Source organism: Cetorhinus maximus, chromosome 27 (assembly GCF_964194155.1).
Source record: "Cetorhinus maximus chromosome 27, sCetMax3.hap1.1, whole genome shotgun sequence".
Taxonomy (NCBI): domain Eukaryota; kingdom Metazoa; phylum Chordata; class Chondrichthyes; order Lamniformes; family Cetorhinidae; genus Cetorhinus; species Cetorhinus maximus.
The window spans coordinates 15,430,140-15,455,352 of NC_135905.1; the positions used below are offsets into that span (position 1 = coordinate 15,430,140).

At 40.5% G+C, this 25,213-nt stretch overlaps 1 protein-coding gene across 5 annotated transcripts in view; it reads right to left on the reverse strand.

The window, feature by feature from the left end:
• Positions 1–25,213, reverse strand: part of LOC144668607 (adenosine kinase-like) — a 223,522-nt gene that overhangs the window by 84,024 nt on the left and 114,285 nt on the right. For 2 of the 5 annotated variants that reach the window (XM_078530789.1, XM_078530792.1), the window contains exons 5-6: positions 10,688–10,860; positions 4,618–4,726 (exon numbers count right to left, since the gene is read on the reverse strand). In XM_078530789.1, coding sequence (XP_078386915.1) covers positions 4,618–4,726; positions 10,688–10,860 — 282 coding nt within the window. Of the gene's footprint in view, positions 1–4,617; positions 4,727–9,248; positions 9,285–10,654; positions 10,861–25,213 lie in introns of all 5 variants that reach the window. The other 3 variants (XM_078530788.1, XM_078530791.1, XM_078530790.1) reach the window with 2 other exon arrangements.

The window sequence follows — 25,213 nt, forward strand, 5'->3', positions numbered from 1 at the left end:
ATCAATGTCAAGTTGAAGAACAGCACAAAGGAGAATCAGACAGGTGACTGTATAATTCCTGACAAGAGCAGCTAAACATTTAGTATATGAAATTCATTCACAAAGAGATAAAGATAGAGATCGATACCGCAAATACTACAACAGGCAGTTAAATTAATAATAGCACAAACTGTTGACTTGATGAACAATATGACTAGTTTTTCACTGGAAAATTAGATCAGACAATCCATTCTTTAGAAATTCCACCTTACGTGGCAGTATATTGACAGATTTTCTAAATAGATCTCTCAACAATCAAACGTTATTGGCTATGAGTTATTCAAGGATTATCTACCTTAATACAATCTACCGAAGGGGAAGGCAGCTTCCTGGCAAATATTTCACTGAGGCGACTTGTCTGAATAAAATAATATTGGGATGCACTGCCTAAAGTAAACAGGGTGAGCTCATGTTTATGCTGAAGAGAGATGTTAACAAAATTCCTAGGGGTTCTCAAGTAATGAGGATGATATCCTGAAAAATAAAGGGAAAATGGTCCTTTGCATGACAGTGCTTCGAAAAGGGTCTTTTTGATCCATCATGTTAGAAAACCATAACATAGGTAGCCTAAATGATTTGAAACACATAGCTCCCAAAAACCAACTCAACAGGTGAGTAAGATTTGTAAACAAAGGGAGGGCAGCCTCACTGGCAACAAGCCGATTCAGCTACAAGTGCAATGTAGCAATTGGTACTGAGTATTTTAGAGCTAACTTCAGTAACAAACATGGACAAAAATCGACAGGTCCCAATTTCAGGTTATTGTACAGGCAGTCCCCAACTTTACGACGTTCGAGTTACGACGAACGGCACTTACGATGTTTATAAATTGACATCCTGTTTTGGTTTTCCAATGTCAATTTCAACTTTATGAAGCCACATCAGCGAACAAGTTGAAACGTTCATACATGCGGATCGATGTTCTGCGCTGCCCATCTCACCGACAGAAGACATTCGGTTGCTGTTCCAACGCCATTTTCACTTGGTGAATCTTTGTTTCCAAATTTTTTCTTAAAACTTAGCGTTTCTTTGCCATATTTACAACATAAATATATAAATATTGCTATATTCATTGTCTATAATTGATTTGAGTACAAAATTCTGAGTTATTTTGGTGAAAGCAGGGTATTGGCCTTGGTTCATGAACCAGTTCCCCATTTATAACATTGTTCTTGTGGGAAAATCGGTTGCAAGTTATGATGTTTGAATTTAAGATGTGGTTTTCAGGAAAAAATTGTGTCGCAAGTCCAAGGATTGCCTATAGTGGTAACCAAGTGTCAAAAGCAACATTGAAACACATGGGGACTAAATCTCAACGTACAGGGACAGAGAATAAAGGATAAACAAAGCGAATCAGAATAGATGAAAAGCAGAAATAGGACCTAGAAATAATATCACATATATAACATACTGTACTAGAAGAAACACAGGTTAAACAACAAATAAAAAATTTGACGCAAATTAAGTTAAGATAAATTGTTTAAAACTTAATTGCAGCCGTAAGTAAATGGAAATTTCATTCCAGATCACCGTCCTGGTCAATATTCATCCCTCAGACAATAATACTGAAAACAAATTATCTAGTCATTATCACATTGCTCTTTGGGGAAGTTTGCTGTGTGCTAGTGCCCCTTTTCCTATGTTACAATGACTATACTTTAAAAGTACTTCCATGCCTGAAGAGGGCTTTGGAACGTCCCAAGATCACAGAAGGTGCTAAGTCTTTCATTTCTTCTTTACTGTTTGACTGTTGGGTTATTTTGCCAACTTGCAAGTAAGTTGTTTGTTACCAAGGGAAGCAGATATATAAATGGAACAGGTATCAAAACTTATGCAATGTTACACTAAATTATGAATCTAATGCGGCAAGATTATGATTCTATACATAAAAACCTTGACAGATTCTTGAAATTGCTGAAATAATGCCCTAATCCCAAACTGTGGCCACAGTGCATTAATCCCTCCTTGATCTTTTTGCAGTTATTGAAATGATTATCCTCCTCCCATATCTCTCATCTGATGTCCAGTTCAGTGGGACTGCCCTCATTAGCTCCACCCTCATCAAACAGATCATAGCAGGGAATCTCTAATATTGATTCTGTTCCCATCATGATCCTTTTCATCTCTATGTACATGCTGCTCCTGCTAGGTCATTTACAAACATGGACAGCTTTCAAATGTACATTGATGGCATCTCTACCCTCTGACCCTGCCACTGCCCCTTTGTGCTGAGACTGCTTGTCCAATTTCCAGTCTTGAATGTGTCACAATCTCCTTGATATACATTGGGAAGGTCAAAGAAACCATCTTCAGGCAGTCATGGAATCTTTATCCTTGCCACCGATTCAATCCCTAGCAATTATCTCAGACAGAATTAGACTGATTGCAAGTTCAACATTCTATTCAACCTAAACATTTTAACCCCATATTCTCTCCATCTCAAAGAACAACTGTCACTTCGTCCATTTCCAGCATCCGCAGTTTTTTGTTTTTGTCACTTCGTCCCATTTGCCCAACCTTACTGACCCATATTGGCTTTTGGCCAGCCATTCAAACTTCAAATTTGCATCCTTGTGTTTAAATCCTCCCTGATTTGCGCCTCTCTAGGCCCACAACTTCCTCCAGCAGCACAACAGCAATTTGCATAAAACAGCCTGTGGACGTGCAGTAATTGTGAAAGCAACTGCCATTGTTATACCTAATCACATTGATATATAAAAATGTTCCAATGTCATAAAGTGCTGCTAGAATTGGACAAGACCAGCCTCAGCTTGATGCAACAACTCAATAGCTGTTTATGTATTTCTTTTCATAACAACAGTCATTGTATTCCAAAGAATTTCCTTGCACAAAGTACTTAGGGGCAAGAAATTATGTTATATAAATGCAAGCATTTACTTTTAGCTGTATTTTCAAATAACACACAAGAGAGCTTTCTATGGAAAATAAACAATGCAAAAGAAATCACTGATCATTTAATTAATTAGGAAGCTTTACATAATTAGCTTTAATGTGCTTAAGTGAGAGAGCAGGCATGGTAACATACATTGATTTTTACAGTATATTTCCTAAGAGATTCCCAAGATGCAATTATACAAGATTGTTTGACAGCCTGTCTGATTCTCCGAAAAGAGTAATACGCCTAGGATCTGAATAAAAATTTTTTATGTTGGTCAGTGGATTAAGAACTGGCTGCATTTCCATAGGCAGGCACTTGTTATTAATTGTTGTAGATCTTTGTGGAGATTAGTTACTAGTAATGTTCAGCAGAGATCGGCATCAGGGCAGTTGCTTTTATTACCTTCATTAATGGGCTGAAGATAGGCGTGGGGAAATGGTCCACAGACTTGAGGACGACACAAAGACTTTTGCAAGTGTTAGGATTGTGAATACAAATATACACCTGCAACTGGATCCTGATGAGATGACCAACAGGTGTTGCACAAATGGTATTTAACTTAGTTAAAGTGTTGTCACACACATGGGCAGGACCAACACCAGGATAGAGAACTGAAGTCTGTTGTGAAAGAAGGAACCATGTTATGGTATATAATTCTCTCAAGGTATACAAATCGTGGGGTGTTAGCTAAAGCAAATAGGGTGTTAGGTTGCACAGTCAAGACAATTTCATACACAACAAAATATAATTTTGTCCTCTATAGGGCTTTAGTTAGCCATCACTTAAATTACTGTGTCCATTTCTGGTTCCTTCTCATGATGGGTATTATAGAAGCATTGAAAAAGAGTTAAATGGGGTCACAAATAAGAATGACAGCCACTTTTGAACTTACTTACCTAGATAGACAGTGTCTTTTTTACTTTAGAGATACATAGGCGCATAGATGACTGATAGAGGTATTTGAATAATGAAGGGGCAAGATAGTCTTCACATTGACGGATCATTTCAGTTAAATAAGTTAGGGGGGACCAGAGATATGCATCTAAGTTACACAAGGACAGAACTAAGTCAGATGTATCTGAAGGTTTTTCTTTTCCCACAGGCTGGTTGACTGGGGAAACAAATCGCTGGCTTGTGTGCTGATTTGCTGGACATTTTCAAAAAGAGAGCTGGAGTGGTTTCTGGTTGTGACAGGTATCACAGAACACAAAAGCCAGGTGGAATCCCAAGTAAAATGAATCATGGTAAGTACAGTCTCCTAGATTGGCTTTGATTATCTAAGGGGGTTAAAGGGCTATTTTCAAGAATTTTTGCACCTAAATTGTTCCTGCCTTTAAAGTCTGCTTTTTTTTTTTGCCTCTCCCAGGTGTTGTTAAACATGATACTTGAAAGGCATCATAAGAGTGAGCGCAAGGCTGGACAGACAAGTTGGTCTTTTCCTGTCCATCTGCTTGAATATCAAGAAACATTAGGTAAATGGCTTTGTTCCTTATTTAGCTGTTGCAATCACTGATTGAAAATGTAGCCCACTTATACTTTCCAATGTTTGATTTTAGTTCACAGTGAAATTCAAATACATGGAATAAAAGTAAGTCAGGTGAAGTGTGCCATTTTAATTAAAAAATGCACATCTTTTGAGATAGAATTTTTTGACAATAATGTACAAAAAGCACACTTACTGCAATATAATAGACTTTGGCCTTTTCCACCAACTGCCAGTTTTCCTTCTGGTCCAGATGTTTCTCCTTTTTGTAGCAATTTGCAGCTGCCAGGTTAGCGACAAGGGACCTAAAGTAGCCGAATGAAGTTAGTTAGCTAATTACTTACCATACTTTAAATAGAAAAAAAATTTCAAAACATGTTATCCCTTCTAGAGAATGTGCAATATCCAGTAACTTAAACAGCATTTTATTTAACTGACATGCAACAATACAAAGTTGTTTACTGATTTACAGTGATTTTTAATTCTGTCAAGAGATATAAGTAACAGCTTATACAACGGTTTGCTCAGCTGGTACAAAGGGCTGATGTAATAAGATTACTCAGTGGTGCACTGGTTCCCCTGAAAGGTCATCGGATTTCTCGGGATTCCCACAGCAAAGGATGGGGGGGATGGCGCCATTAATACAGCATTGTAGAATAATTCATGGGGCACTTGGGAAATCTTCCAACTTGCACATGGCCAGTCTGCATCAGAGATAAAAGTTTTGTTAAATGTGTAAATGTACTGATGGAGGCTGAATGGAATGCTTTGACTATTCTAATTTACTGAATTTATAAGTTTGTATGCTTTCAGTAAATTCTCCCTCCTTCTCGAGTGATTTAACAAGCTGTGAAATGGTTCTATTGATATTACCAGTCTCTAGTACTTTGTACAAGTACCTAGTCAATGAATGGCAGCAACAATACCAACAGCACTCAGTTCCATGACTTACCTGCTGGTTCCTATTTATATGAATTTTCTACTATGGTCACAGGGAATGATTATAACTAGGAATATTGACTGATATTTTCCCTTCCTAATCCCAGGACAATAAAGCTAATAGTGCGCATCTGCTGCTACTCTGGCTGAGATGAGCCACCTCAATACAGAATAGATATGGAATCTTTATAATTAGTATAACTTAGTGTACACCCCATGGTGTGCTTAGTCACTGAGCCATCAGAGAAGCTTCAAACGATTTTCTTTTCATTCTGCTAATGATTTCAATAATTTCTCCAAATGTTTGTTTTTCTCAGAAGCCCTGTTCATCTCAGTGGAAGTATTATGGATTAATCAAAAATTTCTTGAAAAGCATTTTGTCAGATGTGAAGAACACCGAAACCTAATTATATGTAGAACTTGAATTATGTGTAATTTCACAAACATTTAGTGAAAATTTTCAACACGAAATGTTCAATTTTCAGTAAGAAAAGATAACATGTAGACAGCTTAAATACTTTGCAGTATTACTATATCAATTTAAGACGCACTCCAATTAACCAACAAAATGTGCACAGATCAGCAGTTAGATTAATATTTTAGGCTATGTTTACAGCCAAACTATTTCCACTGCTTTATGAGAGAAAAAATTCTACCACATATAAAGTAGAATTGTAATCCTTTAATTTGTAACTATGTGCTATTCATTTTCCCTTTCATTGTACTCTCAATAGCAAGTAAAGCTGGGAGGATAGCAATTGGCAAGTTTCTTCTTAGAGTTAACAAGAATAAGAATCACCTATCCTGCCCATTACACTCCTTCCTGGTTCCAAATAATAAATCATTACCATTCCAACCTTATTTTTGGATCCCTGTTCCCTGATGAGTAGGATATGTGGCTTTTCCAACTGAATTTTCTTTAAACCTTCGCATTCAAGATGATTTTTCCTATGGTATGGTAAAAACCATGAACTATGCAAATGTTTCCCTTTGTATACATAACTTAGTATTCAGATAAGTTCCATCATAAAATAAAAGCCAGTTAGTCATCAAAATAATTGGGTAATTTTATAGGTACATTAGTAGATAGGTAGAGATGAGAAAAGATGGGTACAAGGAGAAAAGCGCAAGCGTAGGGTTTGTACAATATTGACTGACTCTGACCAATAGCTCAAACCTAAAATGTGATAACAATTGCTACGATTAGCTTCCAGGTTCCCAGACATTGTGGAGCAAATAGATGCAGAGTCTTGATTTTTAACTCCCACTATCTGAGAGAAATCAAACAGGGCATTTAAATTGAGGGCAGTCACAACCCCCATGATCTTGCTGATTTCTTGTCATGCCCCAATGTTAACTTGCTCATTTGAGCAGGCGAGCAGGACACCTGCAGGAAGGCGGTGGTCCTTCAGCACCCGACTCCAGTATCTGTTTTAAGGTTTGACGTGAGTAGTGACGTTCACTCCATCAGGCCATACCTGCTGGGAGTCAAATCGTGGAACAGATGACACCTAGGCAGATGTTTATACTTTAATGAGAATGAGTTCTGGCCTCACTTTAAAGGGTTTCCCTTGCCCCAGCGGTGGCATAACGGCATTGTCACTGGACTGGTATTCCAAAGACACAGAGTAATCCCACCGCGGAAGATGGTGAAATTTTAATTCAATAAAAAATTGGAATTAAGAGTCTGATGATGACCACAAAACCACTGCCAATTGTCGTAACAACCCATCTGGTTCACTAATGCCCTTTAGGGAAGGAAATCTGCCGTCCTTACCTGGCCTGGCCTGCATGTGACTCCAGGCCCACAGCAATGTGGTTGACTCTTAAATGCCCTCTGAACAAGAGCAATTAGTGATGGGCAATAAATGCTGGCCTAGCTAGCGGCGCCCACATCCCATGAACGAAAAAAAATCTACACACCAATCGCCTCCGGAGTTGCTCCTATTTGACTGAGAGTGGGGACTATTCCCATCCACTGGTCAGGAAGTTGCAGGTCAGGTGTCTGGCTGGATTAGGGTAGGACACTGGGAAATTTATGGAAATGAGGCCCAGCCCCCTCCAAGACGCTTGCATGCATCATTTCTGAAGCATGTTACCAAAGGGTCAGCTTGATCTTAAAGCAAGTATAGATACCATCAAAGGGCTAATTTCAGCTAATGAGGAGAGATCAGGACCAGGCAAATTGGGGTCCAAGGCTGATAAGTAGAAATATAATGGAGCAACAGGCAGCCTTTAAAGAGCTGGTTTAGATACAGTCTAGGTACACTCCTACAAGGAGGAAAGGAAGGGCAACCAAAGCCAGAGCTTCCGGGTGACAAAGGAATTAGAGAGTAGCGTGAAGCAGGAAAAGGGGCAATATGAGAGATGTCAGCTTTATAAAAGGGAGAATTAGTATAAATATAAAAAGTACAAAGAAGAAGTGAAAAAAGAAATGAGACACAAAGAAACAGTACGAGAACAGACTGGCAGAAAATGGAATCCAAAGGTTGTCTATAGGCATATTAACAATAAAAAGGTTGCCAGAAGAGTGATGGGGCCAAAACAGAGATCTATTTGTGGAATCACTAGGCATGGCTGAAGTACTAAATGAGTAGTTCACTTTGGTGTTTACTGAAGATGACTTTGCTAAGGCTACAGTAAATGAGGAGGTGCTCATGATACAGGATGAGATAAAACTAGAAAAAGAGGAGGTATTAGAAAGCTTAGCAGTACTTAAAGTGGATAAGTCCCCTGGTCTGGTTGGATGCACTCTAAAATGCTGAGGGAAGTGAAGGGAGAAACTGCAGAGGCGCTGACCACAATCTTTCAATCCTCCTCAGATACACAGGTAGTGGCTGAGAATTGGAGGAAGGCAAATGCTTATACTCTTTAAAAAAAATGAGAGAAGGGTAAACGTGGCAATTACAAGCCAGTCAGTTTAACGTCAGCATGGGATGCTTTTAGGAAATAATAACTCAAGAGAAAATTAATATACACTTGGACAAGCATGGACTAATGAAAGAGCATCAGCAGGAATTTGTCAAGGGCAAATGGTGTTTGAATAACTTGACTCAAGTGATTAGGATTAGGAACGTACTGCCTGATAAGGTGGTGGAAATAGATTCAATGGCAGCTTCCAATTGGATAAATATTTGAAGGAAAAGTAACTGCAGAATAGGAGAAAGAGCAGAGGAGTGGGACTAACTGGATTGCTCTTTGAAAGAGCCAGTCCAGGCTTGATGGGCCAAGTGACACTTTTGTGTGCTGTCCTGCTCTATAATTTTTTTATATGGGAAACTGGGACTCACCCATCAGAGTGAGGAATTGAAAAGGGTTTAAAAATAATGTGTTCCAGAGGTCATTGCCGGGAATACATTTGATCTCCAATTTAGAGAATACAGACAGTTTAGGAGAATCACAGACAGAAAACCTAAGAGGAGTTTTTTTTTTCAAATGGCTTTTAAAACCATAAGTAGATTTGATAAGAGTTAACAGGGAAAGATTATTTTTTCTGGTTGGGAAGCTATTGACATACAGGTTAACAATTTTAAAAAGTCATGATCACAGTTTCAGAGAAGAGAGACAAGAAATTTCTTTACATGGCAGATTTTTGGACAATGAAATATTTTGCCATGGGAGTGATTGAGGCAGAGCTCACTGTATCTGTTAAAATAAAATTGGATAAATATATAAAGCAGAGAAAAGATACAGGGCTATGAGGAGATAGCAGGCCAGTAGAATTAGTTTTGAATTGATTCTTAGAGAATGAGCTAACATAAAACAGCCAGAATAATCCAAGAGGTTAGGCGATCAAAAACTTGATTCAATTACTAAAATTATTGAATACAAAATCACATCCTCAATTATTTCTTCAGGAATTCAACAAGGAATGAAACAGTTTTTGACCTGGTCCTCCATAATGAAACAGAGCAGGCAGGTAACCTAAAAAACAAATGTGCATTTGTAAAACAGGGACCACAACGTAATTCGGTCCAGAGCATGACCTGACAAAAAAAAAAATCAATGTGAGATCACCTGGGAAGAAAATTTTGTATGTACAATAATAAATTAGCAATGGGAAATAGTTAAACAAATTACAGTGAGGAAGAAATGTAACTCCCTCTTCAAGAAAAAAGGACACGGAATTAAGCTAGGAAATTTTAGCCCAATTCGTCTTCAACCACTGTCTTACAACAAGGAATGAGGTTACAAATAACAAAGCTAATCAATGAAGTCAACACAGATCTCTAAAATGCTGGCTTTACTTGACCAAGCATAGAATTCTTCAAACCAACAAGAGGTGATAAATGAAAGAAATCAATACAAAAACAGTTTTGACCATTCGTGACACCGAGCCATAGAAGGAGAAATCAGGAAAGATGACCAAAAGCTTGATTAATGAGGAAGGTTTTTAGGAGCATCTTGAAAGAGGAAAGAGAGGTAAAGAAGCAGAAGGGTTTAGGCAGGGAATTCCAAAGTTTAGGACCAAGGCAGTTGAAATCACGGCCACCAATGGCTTAATCAGGGACCACATTAGAGACTTATAGCAAAGATAATGTGGTACAATGAATTAAAGGGAATTTGGCCACAAGTATAGATAGTTAGATGGAGGGCAGAGAGCAAAGGGAAGAATATAGGGAAGTTTCTCAGCCTGGAAATATGTTATGTTTGTTGTTTCATGGTCTGTGTTGGGGCTGTTGTTATTTCTACACACTTAATGAACTGGGCTTAGAAATTAATGGAATATCAAAATTTGCTGATTGCACCAAATTAGGGGGTAAAGTAAATTATGATGGTGAAAACGGAAGATTGCATGGAGAGAAAGTTTAATGGATAAAAAGGTATATGTTTTGGAAGTAAAAACAAGGAAAGCAGTGCACCTTAAATGGTAAGATTTTAAATGTACTAGAGGAGCAGAAGGGTCTTGGTGCGTGGCCATGACTAACTAAAAGTTGCACATGTAGATGAGGCTATCAAATGTGTACTGGAATCCGTGGTATGGAGTCTGGAAGCACACTAAAGCAAAAATCCTGATGGAGCATTGTGCACGGCTTTAAGTAGCCTATTTTAGGAAGGATATAAGAGCAGCAGAGATTAACTGGGATGTTACCAGAAGTGAGGGATATGAAGAAAATCTTCAGAAGTTTAGGCTTTTTTCCACAAAAGCACAAAAGGATGAGGTGTAGCTTGATAAATCAAGATTTTCATAGAATGATGTGGTATAGAGGAGGCCACTGTGTTAGTTCTTTTTAAAGAGCTATACCAGAATCTAACTTGCATTTGATTTATTAAATGAAAACTAATATCCTAACCTTAAACTAAGTTTCTTGAAAGGAGTCGCTGACCTGTTGTCACCGGTGATGCAGGCAGCACAAGTGCCCGTTGGCTGTTCAATTTGTTCATAGTAATGGGCATCAACATGGGCTTCTTCAGCTTTCTTCTTCAAAATCTCACCAAATTTATCTTTTCCAATGCACCCAAAGAAAGTCGATACCTTATGAGGTTGCTGAATCATCCACTGCAATTAAAAAAAGGGAAATTTGTCTAAAATTGTATTTCGAAGTTCAAAATAAAAGAGCTGATTCAAGACTCTTTTGTCGTCCAGCTCAATTATACTACCACTCGCTTGGTTCCACTATTACCTTATTGTAGTCAGAGTCTTACAGCTTCTCTTCCCAGTCCTGCACCACTACTTTCAGAGTCCTTCAAGGTTCTATCTTTTGCCCACCCCACTCCTCTCCCTCATCTACATACTATCTTTCACAATATCATCCAAAGACATGAGGTCAGTTTTCGCATGAATACTGTGGACTCTCAGCTCTACTTCTCCTCCACCTCTCTCGAAACCTGCTCTATCTCTGTTGTCAAACTACTTACCGGAGATGCCTTGGAGTAGCCATAATTTCCTTCAGTTAAACAGTGGGAAGAGAAAAAGACATCATTTCCAGACCCACCACAAATTCTATACCATTGCCACCCATTCTACTGCCTCTTCCAATCACCACCATCTCAATTCAGGCTGCTTGAAACCTCTTCGCCTGATTCAGTGCTGGGGAGTGCTTCCGGCTTTCTTATTCTCCATTATCAGGGTGCATAGTTCCACCTCATAACATCATTTGGGGAGGGGGGCAATTAGCTCCGTTGGCTAGACGGCTAGCGTGTGGATCACCCCTAATGGCTGATGTAGATTCAGGGCCTGCCTCCGCATCCTACAGTTTATTAAAAAATCACGACACTTGGCCATGGTTTTGGCGAATAATCACCAAGGGCCTGCCTTTGGGCAGAGAACTCAAGAAGAGGAGAACATAATTTGCTACATTCTTAGCTCATGTGCTGCTGAAACCTTCTTCAATACTTCTGTCACTTACTATTCTAATGCTCTCCTGGCCAGCCTCCCATTTTAGCTCCTCTCATAAAGTTTACCTCATACAAAATTCTGCTACCCATATCCTATTCCATTCCACTGGCGCCTGGTCCCTAAGCACCTCAATCTTAATATTCTCATACTCATCTTTAAATCCCTATATGACATTGCCCCGCACCATCTCTATAACTTTCCGCCAACCTCTTCCCACTTTTTTTTCTGGACTTTAGGTACTTGTGCATCAATCCCCTCTTTTCGCCCTAACATTAGCACCTTTCTCTTCAGCTACCAATGCACATACTCTGGAATTCCTTTGCCTTTCACTTCCCCATCCTCCTTTAAAATACTCCCTAAATCCCAGCTTTTCAACTCAACTTTCAGCCATCTTTCCCAAAATCTCCTTTATTGGCTTGACATTCATGTTTTCCTTATGCTTCTGTGAAGTTTCTTGTGACTTTTTTTTCTATGTTAAAGGTCACATTAAAATGCAATTGGCAGTTGATGAGCAAAATGTATTTGGCTGTCAAAAGGGTCAGGGCCATTAACTGGCCTTTTTGTAAAGCCAGATAACTGCCAAAACTAGCCAAACATGATGAAAAGCAACATAAGTATCTTAGTAACTTTTACAATCACTCCTTTAAAATTCTGCTTTTCTCACCAAAGACTATTAAATTGTAAAACAGCTCTAAATCTTTTTATAGCTCGAACTATAAACAACCCAGCAGACTATATTTTCCATGCCTGGTACTCGGAGTTCGGGACCTTTGTGCTTGTTTGAGATGAGAATAGCCAGTCATTGAAATCTTCCAGCTCAGCTGAAATTTAGATATGCAAAGAGAGCCAGTTTTCTGAATTAGTTTTGACAGCCTTCCCAAAGGTTAATGTTGACCACTAAGTACCTTGCACAGCAAATGCAGAGGTGGAAAACTTATTGGCAACTCTGTAACCTTGACTCATCCCAATGGTGCAAGCTCACTGCTGGTGTCCCTGCAGCAAATGGTTGCACACTGACACAGTACTTGTTTTCAGTCTTTGCCAAGTAGGTATTCCCAGACCTGCAGAGACTCCAATTCTGGATCGGCTGATCCCCTGGCATTTTTTATATTGTATCACATCAGTCATAAAATACACTTTAGGAACAAACCCCATCATTAATTTTAACTTGACCTGCCGACCAACACGGAACACTATAGTTTGTGGCTGGATACCTTGCAGTGTAAGTTGGTACTGCAGGCGCCCTCTTGCATATCCCCTTCCCTTAATGGCTTTTGTGATCGTCCATACTCTTGAAATGCTTCAATTATTTTTCTTTCCATATGAACATTCTTTTTGTGTTCCAAAATACAAATGATCAAAAAAGCAATGAAAAAATATCAACCATAAAAATCTTTATCCCTTTGCAAACTCCTTTTTGCTTTCAGTACTTCACCTACGGGAAACTGTACTGAACACCATATCATATAAAGATGAAGCTTTTACACTTCAAGACTTCCCAGCCCTCATACACATTCCACACCAGCAGGACTAAACCCACTGCTGTGAGAATATTGTTGGAAATGCAACATTCGTTTGCAAGAAACTTGCCAAATAATCAGAGTTATGAAATCACTTGGCTCCACTTAAACAATTCTTTCATGTTCTGCCGCCAAGCAAAGAACAAAGGACAAAAAGTAGTTCTTAAAAACACTGTAGGAAAAAGGGGATAAAAAAAACTACAGACTAAAAAGCCTCTATACCTTTAAGAATTCCCTTTGCGCATGGGGCATTTTGCCCACTTCACAGATGGAAAATTGCATCCAAAGCTATTAACATCCATTATTATAGTAAAATGAAGCTTTTGTACTTTGAGATTTCCCAGCTGTTGCAGATACATTCTAGAGGTAATAAAATGTAAATATGACAGGACAGAGGGCAGTCATAAAAGCAGGATCTCAAACTGAACACTACCTTTTTTGAAAACCTGACATTTGAATGTACCTCAGTTGCCAAAGAGTAGTATAGGGCCCAGTAATTTGGTCGTGCTGCAGAATGTTACCAGCCCACATGCAAATGGAGAGTCTGAGGAGCTCAACGTAATGCAGACAGTGCTGCAATAGGAGCCTGCACGGGGATGAAGGGAGAGGTTAGGAGGTTGAGAGCAGCGGTGGTTATAGTAAGCACTGGTGCTGTCCACCTCAGGGCAAACCAAAGTTGCAGGTAAGGTCCAGAAGCAGACATTAGAACATTTATTTGCACATTCAAATTCACTAACATCTGCTTCAGGTGCGGGAAAAGAGCACCCATTGTTTGTCCTTTACCAAGATGACGCCCAGCACAACTTGTGACAGAAGCGTGCTTGCGCATTGTACACCATTTTGGTTCTCAAACACCACTCAATGGCGCCTATCCCAATTTTGCATCCAAGGACTCAAATTTTTATTTGTGGTGGAAGGAAGAAGGTACTGTAATAATTTCTCTTTTACATTATAAATTGGGACAAGGCTTCAATTGAACTATTATAAATATAAGTACTTATCATTTCAATTTAAAAGAACATTGGGGAATTTTGTATATTACGGTAACCTATGGAAGCAGAACTTCTAATTGTCTTTTGTTTCAGGATGCTGAACAGAGCTAGAATATAGATGAAAACCTCAAATCGATCACAGGTTCGTCTGAAAGATATTCTCTAAAGCAACTGATTCAATCACATCAGGCACAATTTATCATGTTGTGCAATGTGAGAGTCAAGCATTTTTATATAAATATAAATGGGCTTCTTTTCCCAGTTCTGGTGTTTCCTTCCCTTAACCCCCAGCCTCGGACAATTTTCCTTTGCTTCACTGCCTTTTCTGAAGGCCTTGTTTTTGAAGGAGTCACTTGTTATGTAGATAAACATACCAGCCAATTTTTATACCAGGTTTCATAAATGGCAAGTTTATTTGTTTTTGGTGCTTGTTAAGGGGGTAAAAGTTGGCCGAGACACTAGAAAAACTCTTGACTCTTCTTGAAAGAGTGATTTCTTTTGCATTCACCTGAAGTACCCACTTTGTACTGCACTGAAGTGTCAGCCTAAATTTTGTACTCAAGTCTGAAAGTAGAGTTTGAAGCCAGAACCTGCTAACTGAGCCTCTTTTTTGCAAATTGAACCAGCTACAATTTTTGCCAATTTCTTGACAGGAAAATAGATTAAGAAAAAGGGAATGCAAAATAGTAATCAGACCAACCACATTGTTGAAAAAAAAATGACACGTCTGTAACAAAATCCACGTTCAACTGATGGACCATTTTCACAAGACCATCAAGAACGAGAGGAGTGGCTCTTTGGAAAAAAAAGTGAATTGGCATTTAACTATAAATATAACCCAAATTAGACAACAAAAACTGGATTTTTAATTTTTTCTTTCATGGGATGTGGTGTTTATTGCCTATCCCCTAATTGCTCCTGAGAGCATGATGGTGAGCCGCAGCCTTGAACTGCTGCAGTCCATTTAAGTACACCCACAATGCTGTCAGGAAAGGAGTTCCAGGGTTTTGATCCAACAACAATAAAAGAAGGGTGATATAGTTCCGAGTCAGGATGCTATGCTGCTTGGAGGGGAGCTTCCAGATGGTGGTGTTCCCATGCATCTGCTGCCCTTGTCCTTCTACATGTTAGAGGTTGAGGGTTTCGAAGGTGCTGTCAAAGGAGCCTTGGTGAGTTACTGCAGTGCATCTTGTAGATGCTGCACTCTGCTGCCACTGTGTGTCGCTGATGAAAGGAGTGAATGTTTAAGGTGGTGGATGGGGGTACCAATCAAGCGGGCTGCTTTGTTCTAGATGGTGTCAAGCTTCTTGAGTGTTGTTGGAGCTACACTCATCCAGGCAAGTGGGGGACATTCCACCACAATCCTGGCTTGTGCCTTGTAGATGGTGGACAGGTTTTGGGGAGTTAAGTGGCGAATTACTTGCTGTAGAATTCCAAGTCTCTGACCTTCTTTTGTAGCCACAGTATTTATATGGCTGGTCCAGTTCAGTTTTGGTCAATGGTAACCCCCAAGATGTTGATAGTGAGGGATTCACTGTTGATAGTGATGGCAATGTTATTGAATTTCAAAGGGCGATAGTTGGATTCTCTCTTGTTGGAGATGGTCATTGCCTGGCACTTGGAAACTTCTAAATGCACCACAGATTTTTGGAAAAGCAAATACAAAAGGAGGTTTTTGAGATTGAGAACACCTGCAAGCCACATATCATGACTTGGCACCATATCACTGTTCCTTCACTGTTGCTGGATTAAAATCTTGGAATTCCTTTCCTAACAGCACCATGGGTGTACTTGGACCAGTTGGACTGCAGTGGTTCAAGAGGGTGGCTTATCACTACATTCTCAAGGACACTTAGGGATGGACAACAAATGCTGTCCTTGCCTGCAACACCCACATCCCATGAAGGAATAAGAAAAGGTACAAGATGGATTTAGATCTTTAGAGTCACCATAAAGATCAAAATTTGTGTTTACAAATGCATCAACAAAATTAAAACAGATATTATAGGCTGTTGTAAAAGATCTTCAGTGATTTTTATTAACCAGCATGATGGAAAACAAAAACAAACAGGTTTTAAAGAAGCTGAGGGGAAGGATAAGCTGTTTTCAAATACAACATCTGGACGACATCTACCATCACTGCAATTTCATGCATAGTTAGTAATGGCGCAGATATGTGCTCCTTTCCATAAGGGTTGCACATATGGCTGATAATCTGGAATTAGCTTCTTCGAGCAGCATTATGATCCACAACTGTTTCAATTTGTATGGTATCTTGAACAGGTCTGTTCTGATGGCGGTCTGCCATCTATGCCTCCTGTTTCATTAGAGCAACGCATTATCTATGGATTCATACCAGATCTCTCTCAGCACAGGGAATGAGTGAGAGATTCAGTTACACAGCAGTTAATGGTGATTAATTTCCATATTGTTCTCACTAAGTATTCTAGAATAAATTTGCAAGTCTAGAGAGCTCCATTCTTATTAAGAAAATCATTTATCAATTAAAAAAGACATATATATTAATGAATATATTTTTAGATATACATCATGATTGCATAAAATTATACATTATAAATCACATAAGTGGTACAACCATGGATGAAATTAAGCAGTAATATTGTATTTATACTGGAATTAAAACTTTACAAATTACTCTAATGTACAAAAATTCTTGGTTCCCAATACCAATGATTACATTGAATAAACAGCACAGAATCAGGTAGTTTGACCCAACTAGTTTGATCCTTTAGAATCTGTTTTGTTACTTGTGCTCTGCTGATGGTCAGGGATGTAAATTTTTTCAATAGTTACCAGTTTGCTCAAAGAAAATCTTTGAAGGTTTTGTATTTTCATTGGTGTAGCATATTGCTAGACATTGTGAAAGTAAATACACATTCATATTCAAACCACCTTTAATTCAACAAACTTTCCATGCAAGGCAGGCTTCATTTAGCTGCTTTTATAAGATCATGAGGAGTAGGCCATTTGGCCCATCGAGCCCGCTCTGCCATTCAATAGATCATGGCTGTTCTGATTGTAGCCTTAACTTCATTTTCCTACCTGTCCCCCATAACCCTTGATTCCCTTGTCAAAGATCTGTCTAATTCCACCTTGAATATACTCAATGACCTAGCCTCCACTGCTCTCTGAGGAAGGGAATTCCAAAGACTAATAACCCCAAGAGAAGCAATTCCTCATCTGTGTCTTAAATGGGAGACCCCTTGTTTTTAAACTCTACCCCCAGTTCTCTATTCCCCCATGAGGGGGAATTCCTCCCAGCATTTACCTTGTCAAGCTCTCAGAATCTTTTATGTTTCAATAAGATCACCTCTCATTCTTCTAAACTCCAATGATTATAGGCCTAACCTGCTCAGCCTTTCCTCTTAAGACAATCCCTCCATCCCAGGAATCACCTTAGTGAAACTTCTTTGAACTGCTCCGAATGAAAGTATATCCTTCCGTAAGGAAGGAGACCAGAACTGTGCACAGTATTCTGGGTGCAGTCTCTCCAATGCCATGTATAGTTTTAACAAGGCTTCCCTACTTTTATATTCCGTCCCCTTTGAAATAAGGGCCTCCTTAATTACTTGCTGTATCTGCTTGCTAACTTTCTGTGATTCGTGGTCATGGCCAAGGACACCCCAAATCCTCTGTACTACAGCATCTGCAGTCTCCTTCATTTAAATAATATTCTACTTCTCTATTCTTCCTGTCAAAGTGGACAACCTCTCATGTTTCCACATTACACTCCATCTGCCAAATCTTTGCCCACTCACTTAACCAATCTAGATCCCTTTGCATACTCTTCGTAACCTCCTCACAATTTGCTTTCTTACCTATTTTACACCATCAGCAAATTTGGCTACAATATTTGGCTCCCCTCATCCAAGTCAGTAATACAATTGTAAATAGTGAGACCCCAGCACTGGTCCCTGTGGCACTTCACTAATTACAGTTTGCCATCCTGAAAATGATCCATTTATCCTGACTCTTTGTTTCCTGTTAGCTAGCCAATCCTCTCCCCATGCTTATATATCATCCCCAATATCATGGGGCTTAATCTTTTGCAGTAACCTTTTATGTGACACCTTCTCGAATGCTTTTTGGAAATTCAAATACACGTGTATTGGTTTCCCTTTATCCACCCTGCTGGTTACATCCTTCAAGTACTCTAATAAACCTGTCAAAAGCCATGCTGACAGTGCCTGATGGTATTGTGATTTTCTAAATGGCCTGCTACTACCTCCTTAATAAAGGATTCTAGCATTTCCCAATGGCAGATGTTAGATTAGCTGGCCTATGGTTTCCTGCTTTCGGTCTCCTTCCTTTCTTGAATAGTGGTGTTAAATATGCGGTTTACTAATCCACTGGGATCTTTCCAGAATCTAATGAATTTTGGAAGATTACAACCAATGCATCGACTATCTCTGCAGCCACTTACTTTAAGACCCGAGGATGCAGGCCATCAGGTCCAAGGAAGTTGTTAGCCTTTAGTTCCAATGTCCTAGTGTAGCTACTGTCATCGGGCCTATAAACCACTCCCACCAATGATTTCTTTCCTTTGCTATTTCTCATCTCCCCCCGAAATTGATTCTACACTTTGATCCTCTGATCCAAGATCATTTCTTACTCCTGTACAAATCTTATCCTTTATTAACAGAGCTCCCCACCTCCTGCTCCTTTCTTCCTGTCCTTCCAAAATGTCAACTACGCTTGAATATTCAACTTCAAGCCATTGTCCAACTATGTCTCTGTAATGGCTATCATTTCACATTCATTTATTTCTATTTGTGATATCAATTCATCCACCTTGTTACGAATGCTGCGTGCATTAAGATAAAGAGCCTTTAATTCTGTATTGTTACCATTTGAACCGACACTGAGCTTATTTGCCGTTTGTATACTCTGTGTAGTTCCTTTTGCTCAAGTTTCCAACAACCAGCAGCTGGATGAAGGTATAATTCCTAAATTTAATTCAACCATTAGCTAGGATGCTCCATTTTTCACAGGGACTCAGCAGTTACCTCCAGTGTAATTCTGACCATTAAACTGCTGCATGGGTAGCAGCAATACCTGAGAACATTTTAGGTGCACCCCCTGCTGATATTACATTGTGGTGGCATCAATGACACAGTTAATAGCGGGCATTTCATGGCAGCGCTGTTGAAATTTGTCCTGTAGCAGCACAAAGTTGTGATCCTTCTCCTATAAACATCCACTGGCACTAACATATACAGTGACGCTTAGGTGAGTTAACAGAGGATGCCCCAAGTTTGTGAAGCCATTCCTCAGGTTTCAAGCTATTAAGGAAGGAAATTGGTAAGAAATACATACCCAATTTTAAGAAAAGGGTCTTCAATTCTTTGACGCCTGTGAGGCACACCAGCTCAAACATTTTACTGTGAATGTGACACTGAACTATGTATCTGTGCATTAACCAATCACAGAAAAGATATAGATCTCACCTCCAACAATCTCTCAATACTGCACTAAAGTTTTCGCTCATATTTACTGAGCCCTGGTGCACGACTTGATCCCGCAGCTTTCTGACAGAGAGAGGGGACTGGTACCTAATGAGTCAAGCTGAGCAATATTGGAAGAAATTTGTGGAAATAACAATGGGGCTTAATATCCCAACTTCCAACAATAGTGCTCCAGAACTTGCCGCACCCCTAGCCAAGCTGTTCCAGTACAGTTACAACACTGGCATCTACTCACTAATGTGAAAATTGCCCAGGTATCTGCTGTACACAAAAAGCAGGACAAATCCCACCACCCCATCAGCCTACACTCCATCAGTGAAATGATGGAAGGGATCATCAACAGTGCTATCAAGCAACACTTGCTTAGCAATAACCTGCTTATTGACACTCAGTTTGGTTTCTGCCAGAGTCACTCAGTTCCTGTGTTCAAATATGGACAAAAAGGCTGAATTTCAGGAGGTGAGGGTGGGAGATGCCAGAGGACTGGAGAACAGCTAATGTGGTTCCGCTATTTAAGAAGGGTTGTAGAGATAAGCCAGCGAATTACAGACCAGTGAGACTCACGTCAGTGGTAGGGAAACTATTGGAGAAAATTCTGAAGAAGAGAATCTGTCTCCACTTGAAGAGGCAAGGTTTGATCAGGGATAGTCAGCATGGCTTTGTCAGAGGGAGGTCATGCCTAACAAATTTGATTGAATTTTTGAGGAGGTGACCAGGTGTGTAGATGAGGGAAGTGCAGTTGGTGTAGTTTATATGGATTTCAGCAAAGCCTTTGACAAGGTCCCACACGGGAGATTTATAAAGAAGGCAAATGCACATAGGATACAGAGGAATTTGATAAGGTGGATTCAAAATTGGCTTAGTTGTAGGAGGCAGAGGGGGATGACAGAAGGCTGCTTTAGTGGCTGGAAGCCCGTGTCCAGTGGCGTACCACAGGGTTCTGTGCTGGGTCCCCTATTATTCGTCATTTATATAAACGACATAGATGGCTATGTGGGGGGTAGGATTAGTAAGTTTGCGGATGACGCAAAGATTGGCCGGGTGGTTAACGGTGAGGTTGAGTGTCTTGGGCTACAGGAAGATATAGACGGGATGGTCAAATGGGCAGATAAGTGGCAGATGGAATTTAACCCTGAAAAGTGTGAGGTGATACACTTTGGAAGGAGTAATTTGACAAGGAAGTATTCAATGAACGGCATGACACTAGGAAGTTCTGAGGAACAAAGGGGCCTTGGCGTGTGTCCATTTATCTGAAGGCGAGTGGGGGGCATGTTAGTGGGGTGGTGAAAAAGGCAGGTAGGACACTTGCCTTTATCAATCGAGGCATAGATTACAAAAGTAGGGAAGTCATGTTGGAGTTGTATAGAACCTTAGTGAGGCCACAGCTGGAGGACTGTGTGCAGTTCTGGTCGCCACATTATAGGAAGGATGTGATTGCACTGGAGGGGGTGCAGAGGAGATTCACCAGGATGTTGCCTGGGATGAAACATTTAAGTTATGAAGAGAGGTTGGATAGACTTGGGTTGTTTTCATTGGAACAGAGAAGACCGAGGGGCGACCTGATCGAGGTGTACAAGATTATAAGGGGCATGGACGGGGTGGATAGGGAGCAGCTGTTCCCCTTAGTTGAAGTGTCAGTCACGAGGGGACACAAGTTCAAGGTGAGGGGCAGGAGGTTTAGGGGGGATGTGAGGAAAAACTTTTTTACCCAGAGGGTGGTGACGGTCTGGAATGCACTGCCTGGGAGGGTGGTGGAGGCGGGTTGCCTCACATCCTTTAAAAAGTACCTGGATGAGCACTTGGCACATCATAACATTCAACGCTATGGGCCAAGTGCTGGTAAATGGGATTTGGTAGGTAGGTCAGGTGTTTCTCACGTGTCGGTGCAGACTCGATGGGCCGAAGGGCCTCTTCTGCACTGTGATTCTGAGGTGAGAGTGACCGTCCTTTACATCAAGGCAGCATTAGAGCAAGTGTGGTATCAGGGAGCCCTAGCAAAACTGGAGTCAATGGGAATCAGGGGGGAACTCTCCGCTGGTTGGAGTCATGTCTTGCACAAGGGGAGATGCCATTGAATGTCAAAAGGCAATGGTTAGATTCTCTCCTATTGGAGTGGTCATTGCATGGCATTTGTGTGGCATGAATGTTACTTGGCACTCGTCAGCCCAAGCCTGGATATTGTCCAGGTCTTGCTGCATTTGGGCATGGACTGCTTCAGTATCTGAGGAGTCACGAATTATTAGGGATGTTTGCTGATGATTGCACAACATTCAACATAATTCGTTATTGGAGAGAACGCCTACAAGGGAACTGCAATTAAACTACAGTCAAACACACAGAGCCACTAGGCATTCTATCCTGGATCCACAAAACTTCCACATTACTAAGTAAAAGAGACATCTATTGGTGAGTTTCTCACACAGACAGGGCAGAACCAGATTTGCACTAAGTGTGGTAGCGGGTGGGTAAAATGATGCTTTACCCACCAGCCGCAATGGCAGGTTTTCATGCCATATCATCCCAAACCCGGCGTATTAGTTATGCATTCCCGGTAAGCACGCCGTTTCCATGCCGGTCAGGCTCTCATTCGCCTGCCACACCATCACCTCGCCGCTTCATCACGCCAGGCACTATATTTAAAGTACAGCCACACGCACACATCTCAGTGCTTCCAGCCCACGACTACTGCAGGGAAGATGTCCATAAAAGGCGAAAAGACTGCAGCCCCCAAGTTTAGTGACGTGCCACAGCAATGCCTTTTAGACGCCGTGGAGGCCTGCTGTGACGTTGTTTACACCCACAGTGGCCGCAGGATGGCTTGGGAGGCAATGGCAGTAGTTATTTGTGCCAATGCTGCACGGAAGAGGTTGGCCATCCAATGCAGATAGAGGATGAATAAACTCATCCATGCAGCCAGGGTATGGCAACCATCTCATCACTCTAAACTCTCATACTCAAGCTCATCACACATTCACTGGCATCTCACTCACTTACAGCTTAAGGGACATCACACACATCCCCTCACATGTCAATCTGGCCTCATCTCTTCTGGAGACTGCCTCCTTAGCCCTCACCATCTTGAGGCCACTTGCACAGATCAACATGCACCCCCACACACATTCTGGGTTACCCTCCTTCCCCAGTACAGCCCTCATCCTGCAGCCTCTTGCCTTGCCTGAGGCCACTTATGCCCCTTCGCCAAGCAAGACCTTGCCCTGCTGCCATTGAAAAGCCACCCGCATATGGCTGATCTGGTAGGTAGAGACCTGCCGTGACCCCCCCTAAAAGTGATGTGGTGTTGTCTGTGAAGCCTGGCAGAGATGACTGCGAGTGCTGACCGAAATAAGGTAGGCAAACAAACCTTGAAGTCCCGAGTGAAGTGCAGCCTGCCAGATGCACGTTGCTTACGTGCTGTTGCGAAACACGTTGGCGTGTTTTCCCTCATAATGATATGCTGATGTATTACAATGAGGTTTCCGACGTCCGGTGGTGGAAAATGCGGCCCGCCACTGGCGGGCGAAATGGACTATCGCGAACTGGTTTCACACTGTCATGAAACAGATTGCACCATATTGTCCATTCACGCCATCCAACACGCCCGACGTCAGCGGGCATGGAAAATCCAGGCCACAGTTGCCAGACACAATATGTTGCACCTTTAGTTGGAAAAATATTGAAAAGCATTTTTACAGAGGAGCAATCAGATAAAAAATGGATGGTGAAATAAGGGAGACATTGGATAAGGTGATCAAAATATTGGTCAAAAGAAGTGAAATTTAAGAAGGGTTTCAAGAGAGTGAAGTGGAGAGGCATAGGAATGTAAGGAGGGAATTCCAAAGTACAGGTATAGATTGCTAAAGGCACAGTTGAAGGGAGGGGGAGGAAAATGTACAAAAGGCCTGAGTGAGAAGAACAGTCAGTTCAGAAGGGAGTGAATGTGGTAGGACTAAGAATTTACTGAGATAATAATGACTAAGGACTTGAAGGGATTTCTACACTTGAGAATTTTAACTGGAGTCAGTGGGATGAGCAGAACTTGAAAAACGAGGTAAGATAGACAGCAACAAGTTTATAGAGAGTGGATGATGGGAGGCTGGCCATTGAGAGCATGAGATGGGTTGAGTCTCAAAGCCACAATGCATGGATGAGTGTTTCAGGAGTGGAAGTGGTCTGAAGTAGGCCACATTACAGAAGTGAAAACAGGCAATCTTTAAAATACAGGACGGGTTGCTCAGCTCAGGGTCTAGCAGGGTGCTGATACTGCAAACAGTCTGGTTCAGCCATATACAACAGCTGGGAGGTGGACTGAAATTGGTGATGGCCGATGGGGGCAGCTTTAGCCTTCCCAATGTTTACCGAGAGGAAACTGGCTCATCAAAGATACAATTGTAGAAATTTGTTAAAAACAATTAGAGGCACTGAAGTTTTGAAAAGTAAGCAGAGCATAAACCAAATTCTCTTCTATAAGTAACTCCCCAAAAATTTGTATGCCCAGGTTTTAACCTGTTTGCCATTTTTTTTTGTACATTTCATAATATAAAGCCAATAATTAGCAGGCTAAGTAAACCTTGAATAATGTTGGATCTGGAGAATAAGTTCTGCAACTTATTCACAAAAACTTCACAGAAAGGTCACTTCACATGTCAAGTGTTTCCACTTGTTAAGTTTACATTGTAATTATCTTATCAAAATGATTTGAGCTGAGAAACTGTTTAACCCCACAGTGATTTATTTTATTTTAGAATTTGTGAGAAATAAAGATTTCATATAACATTATGACCAACTAAATCATGCCAAAGCAGAAAAACAAGTTGAATATTTTTCTTAGTGGTTTCAATCCCCTAGCTGACTTGGAAGCTCTTTTGTTTACCACAGCTTTTGAATAAATAGATTTTTAAAAATCAACTACTTTTGGCAAAAAAAAACAGGTTTAAGTAAAAAGCTATGGCTAAGAAGCATGCCAGTACGTAAATGACATTGTGAAGAAAACAGTAGTAGTCTGACAACATGCCAAGAACATTCGCTACTCTTAGCATTTTATAAGCAATCCAAGAGAAAAGGTGTAGCTTTTGTCTACCATATTCTGGTGAGATTTTAAACTGAATCCCTGACTACCTATTCAGGTTGAAATTAAAAGATTTGTAGATGCTATTGTAGAACAGCAGGGTGTCTCTCCCAGTGTGCTGGCCAACATTTAGCCCTCAATCAACTATACCAAAAATAAACATCCTGGGGGAGTTTTGGATTAATTTAAGTTTATAGAGAGTGGATGATGGGCGGAAGGGACACTTTCCATGGAAGGGGCATCCATGAAAGACTTGACTGATTCATTCATTCAAGTCATTTTCAGGGTCGTATTTTACAGAAGTACGTTGTTACCGCAAAAATGTAAATAATCAGCAATAACCGCCATAACATAACAGACCAATAAACTGGCAAAGGTTTCGGTTTGAAACAAATGAGGTCCTGCAGAGTGGATCCTGCGAGGATGTTTCCCTTTGTGGGGGAGTCTACA